Source organism: Homarus americanus, unplaced genomic scaffold, assembly GCF_018991925.1.
Source record: "Homarus americanus isolate GMGI-L3 unplaced genomic scaffold, GMGI_Hamer_2.0 scaffold48354, whole genome shotgun sequence".
In the NCBI taxonomy this organism is placed as follows: domain Eukaryota; kingdom Metazoa; phylum Arthropoda; class Malacostraca; order Decapoda; family Nephropidae; genus Homarus; species Homarus americanus.
The window spans coordinates 3,311,415-3,334,426 of record NW_024723833.1 but is presented as its reverse complement, the minus strand read 5'-3'; the positions used below and the strand labels follow the sequence as shown (position 1 = coordinate 3,334,426).

At 45.6% G+C, this 23,012-nt stretch overlaps 1 protein-coding gene across 2 annotated transcripts in view; it reads right to left on the bottom strand.

Moving 5' to 3' along the window:
* Positions 1-866: 866 nt before the first annotated feature.
* Positions 867-23,012, bottom strand: part of LOC121863750 (filaggrin-2-like) — a gene marked incomplete at its 3' end in the record, with an annotated part of 46,954 nt that continues 24,808 nt past the window's right edge. Inside the window, 5 exon segments of one of the 2 annotated variants that reach the window (XM_042362518.1) lie at positions 867-1,199; positions 1,698-1,854; positions 6,940-7,040; positions 7,916-8,040; positions 11,034-11,982. In XM_042362518.1, coding sequence (XP_042218452.1) covers positions 867-1,199; positions 1,698-1,854; positions 6,940-7,040; positions 7,916-8,040; positions 11,034-11,835 — 1,518 coding nt within the window. 2 annotated transcript variants of the gene reach the window in all.

The following is a 23,012-nucleotide window of genomic DNA, read 5'->3' as shown; positions in this document are numbered from 1 at the left end:
TCGCGAAAGTGTGGCTATTGGGGAGGCTCGTTAAGAAAAAAAAAAAGTAGGTAGTAGCAGCGAGCCTTCGACATCAGGTTTCCCATGGCCGCATGTCACCATAACCTAGCCCTCGATGCTGCACACAGCAGGAACGAGAACGACAAGAGAAGGGCATATGGGGAGAGAATTCAAAACGTTGATCAAGGCAGCTTCACTCCTCTAGTGTTCACAACCTCTGGTGGGATGGGACCAAGTGCAAGATGTTTCTACGCCAGACTCACGGAGGTGATATCCGAACAGAAGCAGCAGCCCAGAAGTTATGTTACAGCCTGGATGAGATGTCGACTGTCCTCTATCCTTCGGTCGGCTTTGCTCTGCCTCAGGGGAACAAGAGCATCGGCCCCAAAGCCGACAACAGTTGCAGCTATTGACTATGAGGCAACATGAGGCAACAGTCACTGAATGCCGCATAGATCTGCGGCTCAACTAACTCAACACAGCTAGGGTAGCTACTTATGTATTAAGATATTTAATATTAAGGTAATAAAATGGTGGCGAAGGTATGGCTATTGGGGGAGGCTGGAGGTCATTGGAAAAAATAAATAAAAAAAGTAGCAGTAGTAGTAGTTGTAGTAGCAGCTAGGGTAGCTACTTATGTATTAGGGTGCTTAATTTTAAGGTAATAAAATGGAGGCGAAGGTGTGGCTATTGGGGGAGGCTGGAGGCCATTTTTATTATAAAAAAAAGCTTTAGTAGTAATAGCAGTAAAATCACTAATGGTCGTAGAGACATAAGTGATTTTAGTTTCTCATTAATATTTGACGTAATATCACACACTTTACCCCGACCTCCCCTTCTACAGGGAAAGAGAACAGGAGCCTCACCCTCTGTGAAATGGTGATGGAGCCTCTGACGTCAGAGCTAGGCATCTCAGCGTTGGGTTCCAAGGTGCAGGTAGCTCGTCTCCAGGGATCATTTGGTTTCCTCTCCGGTGCTTCTGGAGACCCGAGTGACTGCTCCTCGCCATCTTCACTGTGCTGGTGATGATGACTGCCTCTCCCGTGGCCCCTTCCACCGTGACCATGACCGTGTCCACGCTCGTGACCGTGGCCGTGTTCTTTTCCATGCTCATGGCCGTGTTCGTGGTATTCGTCGTAGTCCTGATGGAGGCCATGATGGTCGTGGGCGTCTTCATCATGGCCCAGTGTGTGGTGGCTCTGTGGGGGAATTAAAGCGTCTCGTGATTCCTGGCAACCTGTTAGTTTTGACTGATAACGACTTCCAAGGTCAAGCAAATTTAATAATTGGCCCGATGTGTGTGTGTGTGTGTGTGTGTGTGTGTGTGTGTGTATGTGTTAGGCTTCGTTGTGGTGAGATCCCCTAGAGGACTCGGGTGTTAATTAACATGTACTTAATATGTTTACCAAAGTGACCGAATGAAAGGTGTAGATGACATGACGTCTCTGGACAAACCTTTCGTCTGATCATTAGATTTTGTGATTTTAAAGTGTACACGACAGTTTACACTTCAAGTTGATAGTTAAGCTGTCCAGAGAAAAAAGCAATTACAGTTATCCTACGAGATTCAGCGAACATCTGCTTGAATAACACTGCAATCACATAAACCAGTCATACCAACCAGCTGTGACGTTACGATCAGTTGATATGTAAAAAGAACACGAAAGAGTTTTGACCTTGAAGGGTGAAGGACCCACCTCATCTCCATGGTCGGAGTGGTCATCATCGTCGGCCCCTTCATCATGGTCATCGTCTTCACCATCGTTTTCCTCAGCGCTTTCGCCTTGCTGGTTCTGGTCACTGCTCTCCTGGTGCCCCTGATGCTGGGCGTGGCCATGGTAGGTGTTGAGGTGACTGTGAGAGAGAATGGTGGAGAGAGTGTTATGGTAGGTGTTGAGGTGACTGAGAATGGTGGAGAGAGTGTTATGGTAGGTGTTGAGGTGACTGAGAGAAGAAGATTGGAGAGTGTTATGAAGGACTGAGGAGGTGACTGTGAGAGAGAATGGTGTGGTTATGGTAGGAGTTGAGGTGACTGTGAGAGACAATGGTGAAGGAGTGTTATGGTAGGTTGAGGTGACTGTGAGAGAGAATGGTGGAGAGATGTTATGGTAGGTGTTGGAGGACAGGAGAGAGAATGGTGAAAGAGCTAGTAGGTGTTGAGGTGACAGTGGGTGTGGGGTGACTGAGAGAGAGAGAGGCTGGGTGGAGAGTGTGGACTGAGGTGACTGAGAGAGAATGGTGTGGAGAGTGTTATGGTAAGGAGTTGAGGTGACAGAGAGAGAATGGTGGAGAGAGTGTTATGGTAGGAGTTGAGGGACAGAGAGAGAATGGTGGAGAGAGTGTTGGTGGAAAGGAGGCAAGACTGAGAGAGAGAAGGTGACTGAGGACTGTGAGAGAGAATGGTGAAGAGAGTGTTATGGTAGGAGTTGAGGTGACAGAGAGAGAATGGTGGAGAGAGTGTTATGGTAGGAGTTGAGGTGACAGAGAGAGAGAATGGTGGAGAGAGTGTTATGGTAGGTGCGGGTGACTGAGAGGAGAGAATGGTGAAGAGTGTTATGGTAGGAGCTGAGGTGACAGAGAGAATGGTGAAGAGGAGTTATGGTAGGTGTTGAGGTGACTGTGAGAATGGTGAAAGAGGTGTTATGGTAGGTTTGAGTGACCGTGAGAGAGAATGGTGGAGAGAGTAAGCATGGTAGGGTTGAGGTGGACTGAGAGAGAGAATGGTGAAAGAGAGTTAGGAGGTGTTGAGGACAGAGAGAGAATGTTGGAAGATGTTATGGTAGAAAAGGAGGTGACTGTGAGAGAATGGTGGAGAGAGTGTTAGCAGGTGCTGAGGTGACAGAGAGAGAATGGTGGAGAGAGTGTATGGTAGGTGTTGAGGTGACAGAGAGAGAATGGTGGAGAGAGGTTATGGTAGGTGTTGAGGTGACAGAGAGAGAATGGTGGAGAGTGTTATGGTAGGTGTTGAGGTGACTGAGAGAATGGTGGAGAGAGTAGGTAGGTGTTGGAGGTGACAGAGAGAGAATGGTGGAGAGAGTGTTATGGTAGGTGTTGAGGTGACTGGAGAGAATGGTGGAGAGAGTGTTATGGTAGGTGTTGAGGTGACAGAGAGAGAATGGTGGGAGAGGTGCTGGTAGGTGTTGAGGTGACTGAGAGAGAGAATGGTGAAGAGAGTGTGAGGTGTGAGGACAGAGAGATGGTGAGAGAGGTTATGGTAGGTGTTGAGGTGACAGAGAGAATGGTGGAGAGAGTGTTATGGTAGGTGCTGAGGTGACAGAGAGAGAATGGTGGAGAGAGTGTTGGTAGGAGTTGAGGGGAGAGGAGAATGGTGGGAGAGAGTGTTATGGTAGGTGCTGAGGTGACAGAGAGAGAATGGTGGAGAGAGTGTTGGTGTAGGTGGTGACTGAGAGAGAATGGTGAGAGAGTGTTATGGTAGGTGTTGAGGTGACAGAGAGAGAATGGTGGAGAGAGTGTTATGGTAGGTGTTGAGGTGACTGAGAGAGAATGGTGGAGAGAGGTCAGTAGGTGTTGAGGTGACTGAGAGATGGTGAGAGAGTGTTGGTAGGGGTGCTGAGGTGACAGAGAGAAATGGTGGAGAGAGGTTATGGTAGGAGTTGAGGTGACTGAGAGAATGGTGGAGAGAGTGTTAGGTAGGAGTTGAGGACTGAGAGAATGGTGGAGAGGAGGGTTGAGGTGACTGAGAATGGTGGAGAGAGGTTATGGTAGGGTTGGAGGTGACTGGAGAATGGTGGAGAGAGTGTTATGGTAGGTGTTGAGGTGAGAGAGAGAATGGTGGAGAGAGTGTTATGGTAGGTGCTGAGGTGATGAGAATGGTGGAGAGAGTGATGGCAGGAGTGGAGGTGACTGTGAGAATGGTGGAGAGAGTGTTATGGTAGGTGGAGGTGACTGGGAGAATGGTGGAGAGAGTGTTATGAGGTAGGAGGACTGAGAGAATGGTGGAGAGTGTTATGGTAGGTGTTGAGGTGACTGAGAGAGAATGGTGGAGAGAGGTTATGGTAGGTGTTGAGGTGACTGAGAGAATGGTGGAGAGAGGCAGTAGGGTGTTGAGGTGACTTGAGAGAATGGTGGAGAGAGTGTTAGGCAGGAGTGAGACTGAGAGAATGGTGGAGAGAGTAAGTGGTAGGTGTTGAGGTGACTGAGAGAATGGTGAGAGAGTGGTAGGGTTGAGGTGACTGAGAGAATGGTGGAGAGAGTGTTATGGTAGGTGTTGAGGTACTGAGAGAATGGTGGAGAGAGTGTTATGGTAGGTGTTGAGGTGACTGGAGAGAATGGTGGAGAGAGTGTTATGGTAGGTGTTGAGGTGACTGTGAGAGAATGGTGGAGAGAGTGTTATGGTAGGTGTTGAGGTGACTGAGAGAATGGTGGAGAGAGTGTTATGGTAGGTGTTGAGGTGACTGGAGAGAGAATGGTGGGAGAGAGTGTTATGGTAGGTGTTGAGGTGACTGAGAGAATGGTGAAGAGAGTTATGGTAGGTGTTGAGGTGACTGTAGAGAGAATGGTGAAGAGAGTGTTATGGTAGGTGTTGAGGTGACTGAGAGAATGGTGAAGAGAGTGTTATGGTAGGAGTTGAGGTGACTGAGAGAATGGTGGAGAGAGTGTTATGGTAGGAGTTGAGGTGACTGAGAGAATGGTGGAGAGAGTGTTATGGTAGGTGTTGAGGTGACTGTGAGAGAGAATGGTGAAGAGAGTGTTATGGTAGGTGTTGAGGTGACTGGAGAGAGAATGGTGGAGAGAGTGTTATGGTAGGAGTTGAGGTGACTGGAGAGAGAATGGTGGAGAGAGTGTATGGTAGGTGTTGGACGGAGAATGGTGGAGAGGGAGGTGTTGAGGTGACTGTGAGAATGGTGGAGAGAGTGTTATGGTAGGTGTTGAGGTGACTGTGAGAGAGAATGGTGGAGAGTGTGTTATGGTAGGTGTTGAGGTGACTGAGAGAGAGAATGGTGGAGAGTTATGGTAGGTGTTGAGGACTGTGAGAGAGAATGGTGGAGAGAGTATGGTAGGTGTGAGGTGACTGGAGAAGAATGGTGGAGAGAGTGTTAGGGGGGAGAATGTGGAGAGAGTGTTTGGTAGGGGTTGAGGTGACTGTGAGAATGGTGGAGAGAGTGTTATGGTAGGTGTTGAGGTGACTGAGAGAGAATGGTGAGAGTGTTATGGTATGTGTTGAGGACAGAGAATGGTAGAGTGTTATGTTAGGAGTTGAGGTGACTGGAGAATGGTGAGAGAGTGTTATGGTAGGTGTGAGGTAGAGAGAAATGTGGAGAGTGTTATGGTAGGTGGAGGTGACTGAGAGAATGGTGGAGAGAGTGTATGGTAGGGTGTTGAGGTGACTGAGGGAATGGTGAGAGAGTGTTATGGTAGGTGTTGAGGTGACTGTGAGAGAATGGTGGGAGAGAGTGTTATGGTAGGTGTTGAGGTGACTGAGAGAGAATGGTGAGAGTGTGGAGTTGGGACGGAGAATGGTGGAGAGGGTTATGGTAGGTGTGGGGTGACTGAGGAGAATGGTGGAAAGAGTGTTATGGTAGGTGTTGAGGTGACTGTGAGAGAGAATGGTGGAGAGAGTGTTATGGTAGGTGTTGAGGTGACTGTGAGAGAATGGTGAAGAGAGGTTATGGTAGGTGTTGGGTGACTGGAGAGAATGGTGGAGAGAGTTGCTTATGGTAGGTGTTGAGGTGACTGTGAGAGAGAATGGTGGAGAGAGTGTTATGGTAGGTGTTGAGGTGACTGTGAGAGAGAATGGTGAAGAGAGTGTTATGGTAGGTGTTGAGGTGACTGTGAGAATGGTGGAGAGAGTGTTATGGTAGGAGTTGAGGTGACAGAGAGAGAATGGTGGAGAGAGTGTTATGGTAGGAGTTGAGGTGACAGAGAGAGAATGGTGGAGAGAGTGTTATGGTAGGAGTTGAGGTGACTGAGAGAATGGTGGAGAGAGTGTTATGGTAGGTGTTGAGGTGACTGAGAGAGAATGGTGGAGAGAGTGTTATGGTAGGAGTTGAGGTGACTGAGAGAATGGTGGAGAGAGTTTTTATAAAATCATTGGGGAAAATAAAGGTAGATACCTGAGAAAAGCGACAGAGCAAATTCCTATGTCAATAGTACCGATGATAACGGTATAGTAATTGCAGTGATGGTAATGATAGTGATGGTAATGATAATGATGATAATGAAGATAATGATGGTGTTAGTGGACATGGTAATGGTGGTTTATAGCTTTACTACTCATGGTGACGGATGGTGAGGGTGACAATAGTGATGGTGGAGTTCACAACACACAACTAAACTTAATGGTTTTTACCTTTCCCCGTGTGGTGTTCCCCTACAGGAGTACAATATATCATTTCTTATCACAGAAGCATGTGGGGGTCGCTAGAAAAAACTAAAAAACTAATAGAGAATCCAATGTTAAGTTTCCAAACAGCAAGCAGTCTAGCTATTAGCAAAGGGTTGCCTGTGGGACAACGGCACTAAAACATTATATTATGAAAGACGGCACAAGCCGAACCTATCTAGAAGTAACCCAAGATGGTTAATTTGGTTTTAAATTACTTTGAATTGGGTGTGTTTGGTTCATGTCATCTTTCACAAATAATTTGATCCCGTAGTCCCACAAACAGCTATTTGTAAACAAATTTGTAGCCGAGTTCTTGGATGAGTATTCAATGAGAACTTCGGTAAAAAAAAATCGTTCATCGTCAGTTTCTATATGAATAAAAAAATTTTTATTAATTCCTTTTCAAAAAAATTCAGGAAATCGCAAACAAGACAACCAACATGAAAATAGTGAAGTTAATTATGATGATGATGATAATGATAGTGCGATGGTGTATTCACAATAACAAGTTATTTTGTGATAGTGAAGCTATTAATGATGAAGATAGTGATGTTATAGTCATGGAAATAGTGATATATAAGCAGTGTACCTACTTTAACAGTTCACCATCATGGTGATCGTTGTGGCTTTCGTGAGGTCGGCGAAGATGGTGAACGTGGTGCTCGTGGTGCAGGACGCCCGTCTCTCTCAGAATCTGCAACACATGCCAAGAATAAACACCCCCCCCCACACACACATATATATATATATATATATATATATATATATATATATATATATATATATATATATATATATATATATATATATATATATATATATATATATATATATATATATATATATACACTTGTACTTGCGTTTTAAAGTTATATCAAGAATTCAAACTTGACAAGCTACTGTTTACGGAGCCTGTGTGTAGAGAGACCTTACCTACACTTTAGTACTAAAAAATAGATAACGTCAGCCAGTTGAGGTTCAGTGCCTTGAAGATCTGACTAAATTTTAAACCTTAATGTCGTCTTAACTTAAAAAAAACACCAAATGTTGATGCATGTGTAAAGTGACTCCTGATAGTTCCCGGGAAATTCCTTTCCAACGGCAACTAATTATAAGACCCATAGTCTTATTGGGCCCTAGTGTTAAGGGGTTCCAATCCTATTAGGCCTGAATCTTAATGGTTAGGTTAGGATGGGACGATTAGTACCAGGCTCCATTGATTTACAACGTTTCCTATTATCTTTCAGAAAATAATGTATTCACCATATTATTATCATAATCTGACGTCTTTACACCAGAGTCGAGCGAGTAAAACAGATCTTGATAAATCCGGAGACTTTCTCGGCCATCATGCAGAAACCAGCAGATGACCACAGTGCTTGGTGGGTGCAGCGGGTGTTGGGGTAAAGCCCTCTTAACTTACCTTATCAAGATGTTGGGGAACTTGAACTGGAGGGCTATGAGGTGATTTTGTTTTGTGGGGAATTGTCTGGTAAAAATTTTAAAGTGGGAATTAGTCAGGTAATATTTTTCCCCCAGGACACATCACCTGTGCGTCAGTGTACTCACGTTGTCGTGGTCGGACTCGTCGTGGTCCTGGTGTAGGTGGTGGTTCACCTCCTGACGCAGGTCATTTACCTCCTCCCACAGGGCCGAGATGTTTTTCAGCAAGAAGTTCACTTCTTGACGTTCCTCTGTCAAAATCAAAACAGGATGGACATTAATTATAGCATAAATGTCAGATTGTAGTCATAAAATCCTATATATACTCTTGATAATTACGTGTTGGTCTTTTAGTTTTAATATTTTGAAAATTATCATAACACAAAAAAAAACCCCGCGAGGATACTTCTAATTAATATGCACCACGCCTCGCCGTTCATGGAATGGTGAATTTACTTCGACTCGTCAAAACAACTCTCTCTCAGTTATGCCTCGCCTGTTCAGGAAAGTCTCATTTTCTATGAACACATAACAATATTGTTGAGGGATAACTGCTTCATTTATTGTTTAATCGCCAAATGTTCTTGAAACTTTCTGAGCACGAGGACTTCATAAATACCTATCTATTGATAACAAACAAACACCTTGTCACCCTAAAATATGTGTTAAGAGTTAAATGGTTGGAGTTTGTAAGTCTTTCCTGCCTAACAAGTTCAGTAACCCACAAACCAAAATTTTAATTGTTGATGGACTATGAAATTATTAACATTGTTACACTCTTAAGTTTCTTAGTTGTTGAAGTACAATAATAGCGTTAGAACCATAAATGTACTGGATATAGTCTTTAATGTATAACAGAGGCCATCTCCTGACCTCTAACACTTTACAGGAGAGACCTGCTGTTTAATGTTACTGAATCAAGTAATTTGGCCAGTGACACAGTGCAGGTATACAAACAATTTACTGTACACTCGGAGTCAAAAGCTTGCTCCCTCCCAAAAATAAAGCAGTTTCTTCCCCAAAAAAAAAAATAATAATAATAAATAAATAAATAAATCATAATAATAATAAAAAAATAAAAAAATAAAAAAAATGAGAAGAAACAGCACACCCGCATCGGACGACAAACAGGGTACAGTATGTCAGTTCGGAGGCTCATTCCCGTGACTCAGTTTCACTACAGGGAGCGGACTGTAGTGTACATAGACAGTACAAGGTATACTGACATGTCCGTCCGTCCGTCCGTCCGTTAAACACCATGATTCTGACATGTTCGTCCGTCAAACACCATGATTCTGACATGTCCGTCCGTCAAACACCATGATTCTGACATGTCCGTCCGTCAAAAACTATGATTCTGACATGTTCGTCCGTCAAACACCATGATTCTGACATGTCCGTCCGTCAAAAACTATGATTCTGACATGTTCGTCCGTCAAACACCATGATTCTGACATGTTCGTCCGTCAAACACCATGATTCTGACATGTCCGTCCGTCAAACACCATCATTCTGACATGTCCGTCCGTCAAAAACTATGATTCTGACATGTTCGTCCGTCAAACACCATGATTCTGACATGTCCGTCCGTCAAACCTGCATAGTTCTGACATGTCCGTCGTCGAAACTATGATTCTGACATGTGTTCGTCCGTCAAACACCATGATTCTGACATGTCCGTCCGTCAAAACTATGATTCTGACATGTTCGTCCGTCAAACACCATGATTCTGACATGTCCGTCCGTCAAACACCATGATTCTGACATGTCCGTCCGTCAAACACTATGATTGACGGCCGTCCGTCAAAACTATAGTTCTGACATATTTCCGTCCGTCAAACACCGCCGGATTCTGACATGTCCGTCCGTCAAACACCATGATTCTGACATGTCCGTCCGTCAAAAACTATGATTCTGACATGTTCGTCCGTCAAACACCATGATTCTGACATGTCCGTCCGTCAAAAACTATGATTCTGACATGTTCGTCCGTCAAACACCATGATTCTGACATGTTCGTCCGTCAAACACCATGATTCTGACATGTCCGTCCGTCAAACACCATGATTCTGACATGTCCGTCCGTCAAAAACTATGATTCTGACATGTTCGTCCGTCAAACACCATGATTCTGACATGTCCGTCCGTCAAAAGCCTGATTCTGACATGTTCGTCCGTCAAAACACCGCAGTTCTGACATGTTCGTCCGTCAAACACCATGAGTTCTGACATGTCCGTCGTCAAACACCATGATTTCCTGACATGTCCGTCCGTCAAGCTATGATTCTTTCCTGTCTATCCGTCAAACACCATGATTCTGACATGTCCGTCCGTCAAACACCATGATTCTGACATGTCCGTCCGTCAAACACTATGATTCTGACATGTCCGTCCGTCAAAAACTATGATTCTGACATGTCCGTCCGTCAAACACTATGATTCTTTCCTGTCTATCCGTCAAACACCATGATTCTGACATGTCCGTCCGTCAAACACCATGACTGACATGTCCGTCCGTCAAACACTATGATTCTGACATGTCCGTCCGTCAAAAACTATGATTCTGACATGTCCGTCCGTCAAACACTATGATTCTTTCCTGTCTATCCGTCAAACACTATGATTCTGACATGTCCGTCCGTCAAACACTATGATTCTTTCCTGTCTATCCGTCAAACACCATGATACTGACCTGTCCATCCGTCAAAAACGATCATACTGTCATGTCCGTCCGTCCATCCGTCAAACACTATGATTCTGTCCTGTCTGTCCGCTAAACACGATGATACTGTCATGTCTGTCCGTCCATCCGTCAAACATTGTAATTCTGACCTGTCCGTCCGTCCATCCGTCCGTCAAACACTATGATTCTGTCCTGTCTGTCCGCTAAACACGATGATACTGTCATGTCTGTCCGTCCATCCGTTAAACACTGATACTGACATGTCCGGCCGTCAAACACTATGATTCTGTCTTATCCGTCAGTTATGTATACAGTGGACATGGAGTTGTCGCAATATAAAACACAGTGACTCTGTTCCAAGTAGGTTTGTTTGTGGAAGTTCACTATCTACGGCTACAGTGTTGAAAACAGAGCTGAAATTTGGCATGTAGATGCTCATTCATCCCAGGAATAACACGAAGTGTATTTAACCTGGTTCTAAGTCCAGTCTACAGTTTACCTACAACTAAGAGGTCACTTAAGAGTACAGTTTACATGGGTGGAAGAGGTACATCAGTTTACCTGGCTGGTCACGGTCACGCGCGTGTAGAGGTTGTCCTTGTGGCACCACCTGAAGCGTGACCACCTTCCTCAGCGGCGGCCGAGTACTCACTCGACACTCATAATCGCCGGCGTCGTAGGAGCGGACGCCAGAGATCCTGAGGAAGCCCGTCTCCGTCTGGTCCTCGGAGCTCGGCAAGAAACGAGAATCGCCAACGAGGACGGTCGAGTCGATGGCGATGACACGGTTATCCTTCTGTCGTATCCAGGACACGGAGTGGCCGCCCAGGTTCTGGACGCGACACAGCAGGAAGGCGTCACTCCCATCGTGGACGCTGACGAGGGGCGGGGTGCTCGGGTCTATGGTTGTCGCTAACAGCCCCTGCCGGATCTTTCTCTGGACTTTCACTCGACGTCTCAAGGCTTCGTACTTCCCCGTGTTAGGAGACCGTTTCTCTCTGCCCCTCCCCACGCCACTAACAGCTTCCAGTTCGCTAAAAGTTCCTCCCTCCACGTGGCTCGCTGCGTCCACATTGTTCCACGCCCTCCATCCCTCACCATGTTCAGCTTCCAAGTTATTCCAGGTGTGCTGACTGGAGCAGGGGAACTGGGAGGACCACCTGCCAGACACACACAATAACACATGTTGTACTGACCCGCATCTGACGAGAGACACGCGTCCTTCCACAACCACGCTAACTACAGCATCGTCAGGAATTTCGAGGGGGGGACATGGTGGTCCGGACTCCTGAGGGACCTTAGGCGGCGCCCCGCTCACTAGGACACACGCACACAACACCGGTAATAAAATCTTCGCCATCATGCGGTAAAAGGTCGCTTGCGATGGGAGACCACACAAGGAAGCTGTGTTGCAGATGCGGTCCCGGTGACAACTGCTGAGGGTGCCGCTAGCCAGGTCAGCTAAAAATAATTTAGTCCAGTTTATTTACAACGCAGTTATGAAAATTGCCCGAGAACGGACTGGTTGGTGAGTGAAGGCTGGTCAGCGTCTAGTTCCTTCTGGGGCAGGTGAAGGCTGGTTTAACTTTTTTCCAGATTAAACGAGCCAGTCTAAGCTGGCCAGACCCGCCCCCGGCTATCCTGGCGCCTACCACATCCTACCAGAAGTTCCCTCCTGTTATCTTACAGCAGGATGAACAACATCCTCACAATACAGGAAGAGAATTTATCACTTTTAAAGTGGTTTTGTGTGACTCTGATCAGCTAGCAGCGTTATGTACTGTACTGTACACAGTTAAGGTGAGTATTACATCACAAGGACGTTGACCTGAAACACAGGTGGCAGAATCTCTTCAACCGTTAATAACCTATTTAAATAACTCTTAATAACACTTTAACTAAAACATTTTAACAAACAACAAGAATATCATAAAGAAATCTATTCTTGTTATCAAGCTTCAAGAAACTATTTTACAATTTATCCAAGAACTTCAAAATAAGGATTGCTTATAAACGGTTAATCTAAGAATATTGTAGTAATAATATACAGAACAGTTGAGCCAGCCAGTTCATAGCTGGAACACCTAAAAACCCTTAACTGAAGATACTTAAAATATGGAATACCTAAAGAACGCGACTTAAAGAATAAAAAAAACATGGAACCCTTTAGGACTAATAATCATCAGGACTAGGGCCCATTAGACGAGGGGTCGATTGGGAGTAGGGCCCACTAAGACGAGGGGGCCCAGTGGGAGTAGGGCCCATTAGGACTAGAAACCATTAAAACTAGGACAGTTACGTTAAGCTGGAGACACTCCGCTCTGGGGCCCATATAACCAGACAACACCCGGCCAGAAGACGTCGCTTATGAAACCATGTAAGGTATAGAGACAGGTCGACGCCAGGGCTGAGGGTACTAACGGTGCGTGTGTGTGTGTGTGTCGCCCAGGTAACCTTCTGCCGGCAGTGACGGTATCTGACCAACTTTCACTGCATAAGGGAAAGTTGAGACACCTAATTTACCTGTATGCTATTTATATACACTTACGTTGGTTTTTGTTAAGGCAGCCACACGCGACTAAAAATAACTCTTCTTATCTGGAGATTTACGTTTTGGTGAGTAGATGTAGTAAGGAAAATTTTATTATATACTTAACCCATATAAAGTATAGGATCACCTGTTGATTAGCGTCCCCACCTCCTGCTTATTTCACCTGATGATTAAACACCATAACGGTATCTGAGGAGTTAAGTTAGCGTTAAATTAGGATAGGGTTAGGTTATGGTTGCTAATCTTAAGGTGAAATAACCTGGGGTGGTTTATCTTCAGGTTAATCGAAGTAAAGTATGTAAGAAAACCATTATTTCCTCGCCCCTACACTACAGAAACGCCACTTATAATATTTTACTCAGTTTACGCCAGACGATTTCATTCAACTGCGAGAGGAACCCGCACACAAGGGAGCTAGTTTAACGTGCTGTACATAGAGAGAACACACCTACAGGGCGCTAAGTCAAATTCATCAAGATAATTACATGATTTTTTTATATAAGTTCCCACGACATGTGTTCATACATAACCCCATAAACAGGTACACAGTGTTCCTCCCTTACGCCTCTACTGCACGACTCTGCTGTTCCTTCTTGATTACATTTGATACTGTACAGGGTGACCCAAAAGTTTGTGCTCACCGGCGGGATTCATCATTGACCTTTATTTCATATGATCAGAGGGGTTCAAATTGCATAAAATGAACTGAACTTACATACAGATATCAGCTTCTCACACGTCTTTCGCTCTCAATGTTTCTCACTCGTTGATTTTAATGTTCTCTCACTAAAAAAAAGGTATTCTTCAATTCGTCTATACGTGGGTACGAGAGAGCATTTTGGATTCCCTGTAACTCTCCACAAAAAGAGTATCTTTACGGAGAGGACCGATGAATTTCACAATGAACACTGAAACTCCTGTTGTCTCGGTAGGGTTATTAAAATCCTTCATCAGTTGTGTCATATTGTCTCACAGAAAATCGTAAAGGCACTTTTTTATACAATGCTACACTGAATTTCCAGGACTGAATACAAGTTTGTTTACATCTGAGGGCTGGTCGAGAGAGACACTGACCCATAGGACAGTAACGTAGGCGTCTGGCGTAGTAAAGGCGGCGCTGACGACCAGATAATCACCCTCATGGCTCGAACAAATAACAGTTACGTTCTTGAATGTACAGAATACCGATTTAGTTGTTTTAGTCTCTACAAAATGTCTTGGCTATTGTGGATCCGGCGCTTTATGCTGTTAGGTTCTCACACCAACTGCGGCAGCATTCTCACACCAACTGCGGCAACGTTCTCACACCAACTGTGGCAACGTTCTCACACCAACTGTGGCAACGTTCTCACACCAACTGTGGCAACGTTCTCACACCAACTGCAGTCACGTTCTCACACCAATTGCGGCAAAGTTCAATTGTGAGATCGATATAGTTCCACGGTCTAGAGTCTCCGTTTAATCTCGACGCCATTGTACCACAGATGCGTTCTTACATCCACCGGGAGATCTTAAAGTAGGAACCAGGCTGTGCAGATTATTGGAACATTTTCTTGACCCAGACAAGTGACTTTTGAAATTTACTTGCCCGGATTTTTTTTTTTTTTTTTTTTACTTGCCCTGGAAAATTTTGGAGAGGAAATTTGCTTGGCCGGATATTTATGGGAAAAGTTGGATAAAAATCTTAAAACACTAATTTATTGGGTGTATCAACTCACAGATCACTTGTGCCCGTCTAAATGTTTTCCGTGGCGGTAACCCTTGCCACGTGATGTCATAACTCCCTCCTGTCACCTCACGTCTACCGCCTCTCAACTTGCTTGTTCCTTTGATATGTTGAAAATCTGACCGACTGGCTAGAGGCGAGTTTGCGGCTTAATGTAGAAGTGATTTACCTGAACTTGACAAAGATCACTAATCCTGGTACACTGATGACCTCCCAGGTTAAATATGTACAGGTAGGTTGAGCTCACACAACACCTGACAAATCCCCATCTAGGTATTTATCTAAAAAAAATAGCTTGTCCACGAGGGAAGTGCCGGACACATGGACATGTAAAACACTTGCCCGACCCCCTAGTCCGAGCATGTTGGGCACTGCCAATCTGCACCGCCTGGTAGGAACCCAAGAAAACTCTGACCTGATCACGTAAGGTAGGTTAGATTAGGTCTGTATAGATGAAGTGACGAACGTTTTAGCATTTAACGTTTTAGCCTTGAACGTTTTGGCGCTAAACATTTTACTCTCCAACGATCCCGAATCAAATATATCATAATCTTATAAATTTCATTAAGACGTAAAAATAAAACAGTACAATGTAATCGTGTTTATAAGTGAGCTGCAGGGTGTGTCAATAAATGTCTACACACTGCTTTACAGACTTTGGTGGCGGTCGCGTGTATGTTTACAATACAACAGCAGCATTTTTCACCAGAACGTTGGGCGAGAGACCTCATGTATCAACAAGTGAAGACAATGTTGCTGCTGTAATGCAAACAATCAAACGGTCGTTACGAAAACCTGTATAAGGAAATGTGTATTCCATTTTTGAGACACTGTTTAAAAGATATAAATTAATACCGAATATAAATTAGACTACTGGAACGGGTGATTACAAAATGATCTTCACGATTCTCAACATTTATTATGAAAAACAAAAGACTTTTTTCTCTGGGACTGAGATGCATTGAATCCTAATACAGTATAGGAAGACAGGAATCACCCTAAACAACCTCGGTCATGTGAAAAAACGGTTATATCTGTTACACCTGCACTGTCTATATACACGATGACCCAATGTAAATTTGTAGTGGTTGTTTGAAATATGTTAGTAGTGGTGGTTTAGGGTAGTGGTGGTTTAGGGTAGTGGTTGTATGAAGGGTGTTAGTAGTGGTGGTTTAGGGTACTGGTTGTATGAAGGATGTTAGTAGTGGTGGTTTAGGGTAGTGGCTGTATGAAGGATGTTAGTAGTGGTGGTACAAGGTAGTGGTTGTATGAAGGATGTTAGTAGTGGTGGTTTAGGGTAGTGGTTGTGAAGGAAAGATGTTAGTAGTGGAGGTTTAGGGGTAGTGGTTGTATGAAGGATGTTAGTAGTGGTGGCTTAGGGTAGTGGTTGTATGAAGGATGTTAGTAGTGGTGGTTTGCATGTAGGGTTGTGGGCTTTAAGATGTTATAGTGGTGGTTTAGGGTACTGGGTTGTATGAAGCTGATGTGTTAGTATGTGGTGGTCGAGGGGGAGTGGCCTGCATGTAATGATGCTAGTAGGTGGTACGTTGCAGTGGTTGTATGAAAGATGTTAGTGAAAGATGTTTAGGGTACTGGTTGCGGGCGAATGATGTTAGTAGTGGTGGTTGCAGTAGTGGTTGTATGAAGATGTTAGTAGTGGTGGTTTAGGGCAGGTTGGGTATGAAGGACGTTAGTAGTGGTGGTTTAGGGTATTGGCTGTACGAAGGATGTGCGTAGTGGTGGTACAAGGCAGTGGTTGGTTTGAAAGTGACGTTAGTAGGAGGCTTTAGGTACTGCTGTATGTGAAGGATGCTATGAGTGGTGGCTTTAGGGTACTGGTTGTATGGGGAAGGATGTTAGTAGTGGTGGCACAAGGCACTGTTGTATGAAAGATGTTAGTAGGTGGCTTAGGGCACTGTTGTGGCGAAGGATGCTAGTAGTGGTAAGGCCGCTGCAGTGGCTGTACGAAAGATGTTAGTAGTGGTGGTTTAGGTGCAGTGGTTGCATAATGATGTTAGTAGTGGTAAGGGCTGCTGCAGTGGTTGTATGAAAGATGTTAGCAGGTATTTAGGCACCTTGTATGAAGCTGACGTTAGTAGTGGTGGTTTAGGTGGCGGTTGTATGGTATGACGTTAGTAGTGTGGTTTAGGTAGTGGCTGCATGGGCCGATGTTAGTAGTGGTGTTTAGGGTACTGGTTGTATGCATGATGTTGTAGTGGTGGTTTAGGGTAGTGGTTGTGGGCGAAGGATGCTAGTAGTGGTGGTTAGGTAGTGGCTGGGCGAAGCGATGTTAGTGGCGGTGGTTTAGGTACTGCTGTATGAAGGATGTGCTAGTAAAGGTGGTTTAGGTAGCATAAGCGAAGGATGTTAGTAGTGGTGGTTTAGGTAGTGGCTGTATGAAGGATGTTAGTAGTGTGGTTTAGGTAGGCTGTATGAAGGATGTTAGTAGTGGTGGTCAGGGCAATTGTTGTATGAAGGATGTTATAGTGTATTTAGGTAGTGGTTGTATGTGAAGGATGTTAGTAGTGGTATTTAGGTAGTGGCTGTATGAAGGATGTTAGTAGGTGGTTTAGGCAGTGGCTGCATGGATGATGTTATAGTGGTGGCTTAGGGCACTGGTTGTATGAAGGATTAGTAGTGGTGGTTTAGGCACCGGTCAGGCAATGATGTTAGTGGTGGTTTAGGGCACTGGCTGTATGGCCGATGTTAGTAGTGGTTTAGGTGCAGTGGTTGTGCGAAGCGACGTTAGCAGTGGTGGTTTAGGCACTGGCTGGTATGAAGGGATGTTAGTAGGTGGTTTAGGTAGTGGCCGTGGCGACGTTAGCAGGTGGGTTTAGGTAGTGGCTGCATGGTATGACGTTGCAGTGGTGGTTTAGGGACTGGCTGCATGGAAGGATGTTAGTAGTGGTGGCTTAGGTAGTGGCTGTATAGCTGGATGTTGGCAGTGGTGGTTTAGGGGCAGTGGTTGGTTTTTGAAACATGTTAGTAGTGGTTTAGGGTAGTGGTTGCATGAAAGATGCGTTAGTAGTGGTGGCTTCAGGGTAGTGGTCAGGTCGGAAAGATGCTTAGCAGTGGTGGTTTAGGCAGTGGCTGGTAATGAAAATATTGCTAGTAGTGCGCTTCAGGGCAGTGGCTGTACGAAAGATGGTTGGGGTAGTGGTGGTTTAGGTAGTGGTTACATGTTGATGTTAGTAGTGGTGGTTGTTAGGGCAGTGGTCAGGCGAAGCTGATGTTAGTAGTGGTGGCTTCAGGTAGTGGCCAGGCGAAGGATGTTAGCAGTGGTGGTTTAGGCAGTGGCCAGGCGATGGATGTTAGTAGTGGTGGGTTTAGGCAGTGTGGCTGTATGAAGCGATGCTAGTAGTGGTGGTTTAGGGTAGTGGCTTTTTTGTATGAATATGCTAGTAGTGTGGTTTAGGGTAGTGGTTGTATGTGTTGATGGTGTGGTTTAGGGTAGTGGTTGGTATGATGTTAGCAGTGGTGGTTTAGGTAGTGGTTGCATGAAGGACAGCAGTAGTGGTGGTTTAGGTAGTGGTTGTATGAAGGATGTTATAGTGGTGGTTTAGGTAGTGGTTGTGGCTGGGCTGGGATGTTAGTAGTGGTGGTTCAGGTAGTGGTTGTATGAAGGATGTTAGTAGTGGTGGTTTAGGCAGTGGCTGGTGGCTGAAGGATGCTAGCAGTGGTGGTTTGAGTAGTGGCTGTATGATCTTAGTAGTGCATTAGGCAGGTCAGGCGAAGACGTTAGGCGGTGGTTTAGGCACTGGCTGTACAGCGACGTTAGGCAGTGGTGGTTTAGGCGGCCGTATGAAGGATGTTAGTAGTCGGCAATACGTAGTGGCCATGAAAGATGTTGGGTAGTGGTGGTTTAGGCAGTGGTTGCATGTAATGATGTTAGTAGTGGTGGTTTAGGCACGCTTGGGATGAAAGATGCTAGTAGTGTGGTGGTACATGCAGTGGTTGCATGGAAAGATGTTAGTAGTGGTGGTTTGTGCAGTGGCTTGCATGAAGGATGCCAGTAGTGGTGGTTTAGGGGCAATACGGCGAAAGATGCCAGTAGTCGGCAATGGGCTGCTGCAGTGGTTGTATGAAAGATGTTAGCAGTGGTGGTTTAGGTACTGGTTGTACGGTCGACGTTAGCAGGCGTGGCTTCAGGCAGTGCCGTACGAATGACGTTAGCAGCTCCGCGTCGTTGCAGCGGCTGGTGTATTTAATGACGCGAATAGTGGTGGCTTCAGGGTGTAGTGGCTGTACAAGATGTTAGTAGTGTATTTAGGGGTAGTGGTTGCATGAAAGATGCCAGTAGTGGTGGTTTAGGTAGTGGCTGGTGGCGAAGCGATCTTAGTAGGTGGTGGTTTAGGGCAATTGTCATAATGATGTTAGTAGTGGTGGTTTAGGGTAGTACAGCGAAAGATGTTAGTAGTGGTGGTTTAGGTAGTGGCTGGGTATGAAGATGTTAGTAGGTGGTTTAGGGTAGTGGTTGCATGTAATGATGTTAGCAGGTTTAGGTAGTGTATTGTATGAAGGATGTTAGTAGTGTAGGTTTAGGCAGTGGTTGTATGAAAGATGTTGAAGTAGTGGTGGTTTAGGCAGTGGTTGTAAGGAAAGATGTTAGCAGTGGTGGTTTCGGGGTAGTGGTTGCATGAATGATCTTAGTAGTGCAGGTTTAGGCAGCACAGAAGGAAGGACGTTAGTAGTGGAGTGTTTAGGCAGTGGTTGCATGAAGGATGGTTAGCAGTGGTGGCTTCAGGAGCAGTGGTTGGTAATGAATGATTTAAAGAAGAAAGGGTGGTTTAGGCAGTGGTTGCATGAAGGATGTTAGCAGTGTGGTGGTGGCCGTAGTGGTTGTATGAAAGATGTGTTCGTAGTGGCGGTTTAGAGCAGTGGTTGCATGAAGGATGTTAGTAGTCGTGGCATGGGTTGCAGTGGTTGTATGAAAGATGTTAGTAGGTGCGGCTGCAGTGGTTGCATGAAAGATGTTAGTGGTGGTGGCAATGGGTTGCAGTGGCTGTATGTGAAAGATGTTCGTAGGCGGGCTTTAGAGTAGGTTGTATGAAGGATGTTAGAAATGTGGTACAAGGCAGTGGTTGCATGAAGATGTTAGTAGTGGTGGTTTATAAGTGGTTGTATGGTAATGATGTTAGCAGGTGGCACAAGGCAGTGGTTGTATGAGATGTCTGTGGCGGTGGCTTAGAGGGTGTGTTGTATGAAGGATGTTAGTAGTCGGGTACAAGGTAGTGGTTGTAATGAAAGATGTCTGCAGTGGTGGTGCAGGGAAGTGGTTGCATGAAGGATGTTATGCGGTAAGGCCGCTGCAGTGGCTGCATGAAAGACGTTAGTGGTGGTGGTCAGGTAGCGGTTGCATGAAGGATGTTAAGTGCGGTGGCTTAGGTAGTGCTGCATGAAGGATGTTAGTAGTGGTGGCTTGCTGCAGTGGTTGTATGAAGGGAAGTAGTAGTGGTGGTTTAGGGATAGTGGCTGTATGAAGGATGTTAGTAGTGGTGGTTTAGAGTATTGGCCAGGCGAAGGATGTTAGCAGTGGTGGTTTGTGGCAGGGTTGCAAGGAAGGATGTTAGTGGTGGTACAAGGTAGTGAAGGTTGTATGAAAGATGCTAGTAGGTGGTCAGGTGGTGGCTGTATGAAAGATGTTAGTAGTGGTGTGCCAAGCGTAGTGGTTGTATGTGCTGAATGCTAGTTCTGGTGGTTCAGGGTGGTTGAATGAAAGATGTTAGCAGGTGGCTTAGGCAGTGGCTGTATGAAAGATGCTAGTAGGTGGTGCTGCTGCAGTGGTTGTACAAAGATGTTAGTTCTGGGTGGTTCAGGGGTAGTGGTTGCATGAAAGATGTTAGTAGTGGTGGTTTAGGCAGGGTTGCATGAAGCCGATGTTATAGGCAGGCGGCCGGGCTGCAGTGGCTGGTACGAAAGACGTTAGTAGTGGTGGCATGCCGCTGCGTGGCTGTATGAAAGAGATGTTAGTGCAGGCAAGGCTGCAGTGGGTTGCATGAATGATGTTAGTAGTGGTGCGCTGTAGCGGCTGGTATGAATGATGTTAGTAGTGCAGGCGGCTGGGCTGCAGTGGTCAGGCGAAAGATGCCAGTAGTGTGGTGGCACGGGTTGCAGTGGAAGCTGGTATGAAAAGATGCTAGCAGTGGTGGCAATAAGGCAGTGGCTGTATGAAGGGATGTTAGTAGTGGTGGCATGGGCCAGTAGTGGTTGTATGGAAAGATGCTAGTAGTGGTGGTACGGCTGCAGTGGCTGGTGGCTGAAAGACGCTAGCAGTGGTGGCACGGGGCTGCAGTGGCTGCGCAAAGATGCTGCGAGTGCAGGCAATAGCTGTAGTGGCTGTGGCGAAGGATGTTGCAGTGGTATGCCGCTGCAGTATTGGGCGAAAGATGTTAGTAGTGCAGGCACAAGCCGCAGGGTTGTATGAAAGATGTTAGTAGTGGTAAGGCTGCTGTAGTGGTTGTAATGAAGGATGTGTTGGGTAGTGGTGGTTTAGGCAGTGGCTGTATGGGGCTGATGTTGTGTGGTGGCAATAAGGCAGTGGTTGTATGAAAAGATGCCTGGTGGTGGCTTTAGAGTAGTGGCTGTGCTAGGCTGATGCTAGTAGTCGTGGCACAAGTGTATGGTTGTATGAAAGATGTTAGTAGTGGTGGTACAAGGTAGTGGTTGTATGAAAGATGTTAGTAGTGGTGGTACAAGGTAGTGGTTGTATGAAAGATGTTCGTAGTGGTGGCTTATAGAGTAGTGGTTGTATGGAAGGATGTTAGTAGTCGTGGTACAAAGGTAGTGGCTAAAGGAAAGAGCAGTAGTGGTGGTTTAGAGGTGGTTGTATGTAGATGTTAGTAGGACTACTACTACTACTTTTTTAACGTGGCTTCCAGCCCAATAGCCACACCTTCGCCACCATTTATTTACCTTCATATTAAATATCCTAATACATAAGAAACTATCCTATCTGTGTTAAATTAGTTGAGCTGCAGATCAATGCGGCATTCAGTGACTGTAGCCTCATAGTCGATATCTGCAGCAGTTGTCGGAGTAGGGGCAGAAGCTCTCGTTCCCCTGAGGCAGAGCAAAGCCGACCGAAGGAGAGAGAAGGACAGTCGACATCTCATCCAGGCTGTGACATAACTTCTGGGCTGCTGCTTCTGTTCGGAGATCAGCTCCGCGAGTCTGGCGTAGAAACATCTTGCACTTGGGCCCATCCTACCAGAGGTTGTGAACACTAGAGGAGTGAAGCTGCCTTGATCAAGTTTTGAATTCTCCATATGCCCTCTCTGTCGCTCCTGTTCTCCCATCGACAGCCAGGTTACGGACAAACGGCCAGATCAAAAATCCTGACACGAAGAAAGCCGCTGTCCCTGCTATCCAGAATCCTCGAGCACCACGTCCACACGGCCGTTAGATGTTTGGTCCTGTGTTGAAGACTTCGCCATCCAAAAAAGCGGAGGCCGTTCACGACGTCCTGACAGATTTCTCCAACATGTTTGCCGCAGACCAAAGGCCTCGTCATGCCTGCATATGAAGCCCTCTGCAAACCAGTATGTGATCGCCATCATAGAATAGCCACGCATTGGGAGGAGAATCCTCTACTGGCCAACCGCACTTAGAGCAATGTAGACCAGGTAAATTCTTGTTTGTTAAGGCTGAAACCATTTGCCCTTATCGGTAACGTAGTTAGCCAGTTCGAGGCGCCCACCTCCTGCGCTATAGCTACTTTTTTGTCAAATTTTCTGGAACCAGCAGCAATAGTTGCTGCAACATGTCATTTTGGCAGTTCTGCCGATCTGTTGTAATGGACCTACGGATCTTATTAACTTCGCTGGTGTCCACTTCCCCTGTTGCATTCTGGGCGATTATGTGGTCAGTGAGAAGGCCGTGAGCTTATGAATTTTGATTCAGAGTCACAATCTCTGATTATTAGTCCCATCCTCCCAGTTCTTGTGGAAGTGCAAGGCGTTCTTCTGCTAGGTTGTCGGTGTTTCACTAGTTTGGGAATGAATCCTTATTGACTGATTGCTTCTTCCAAAGGGTGAGGAGAGGTCTGATCTCAGGGATGGTACGCATCAGGTTCCAACGATGCTGACTCCATGTGTGAATGCTGCAAAGTTTATGGCTCTGTGTTAAGGATCCCGATATGCTGATTTCGCTAACCCACTATTCACTTTTCCCCACGTAATTACGTACCACGTACTACCACTACTACTACTACTACTACTACGACTACTACTTTTTTAACGTGGCCTCCAGCCTCCCCCAATAGCCA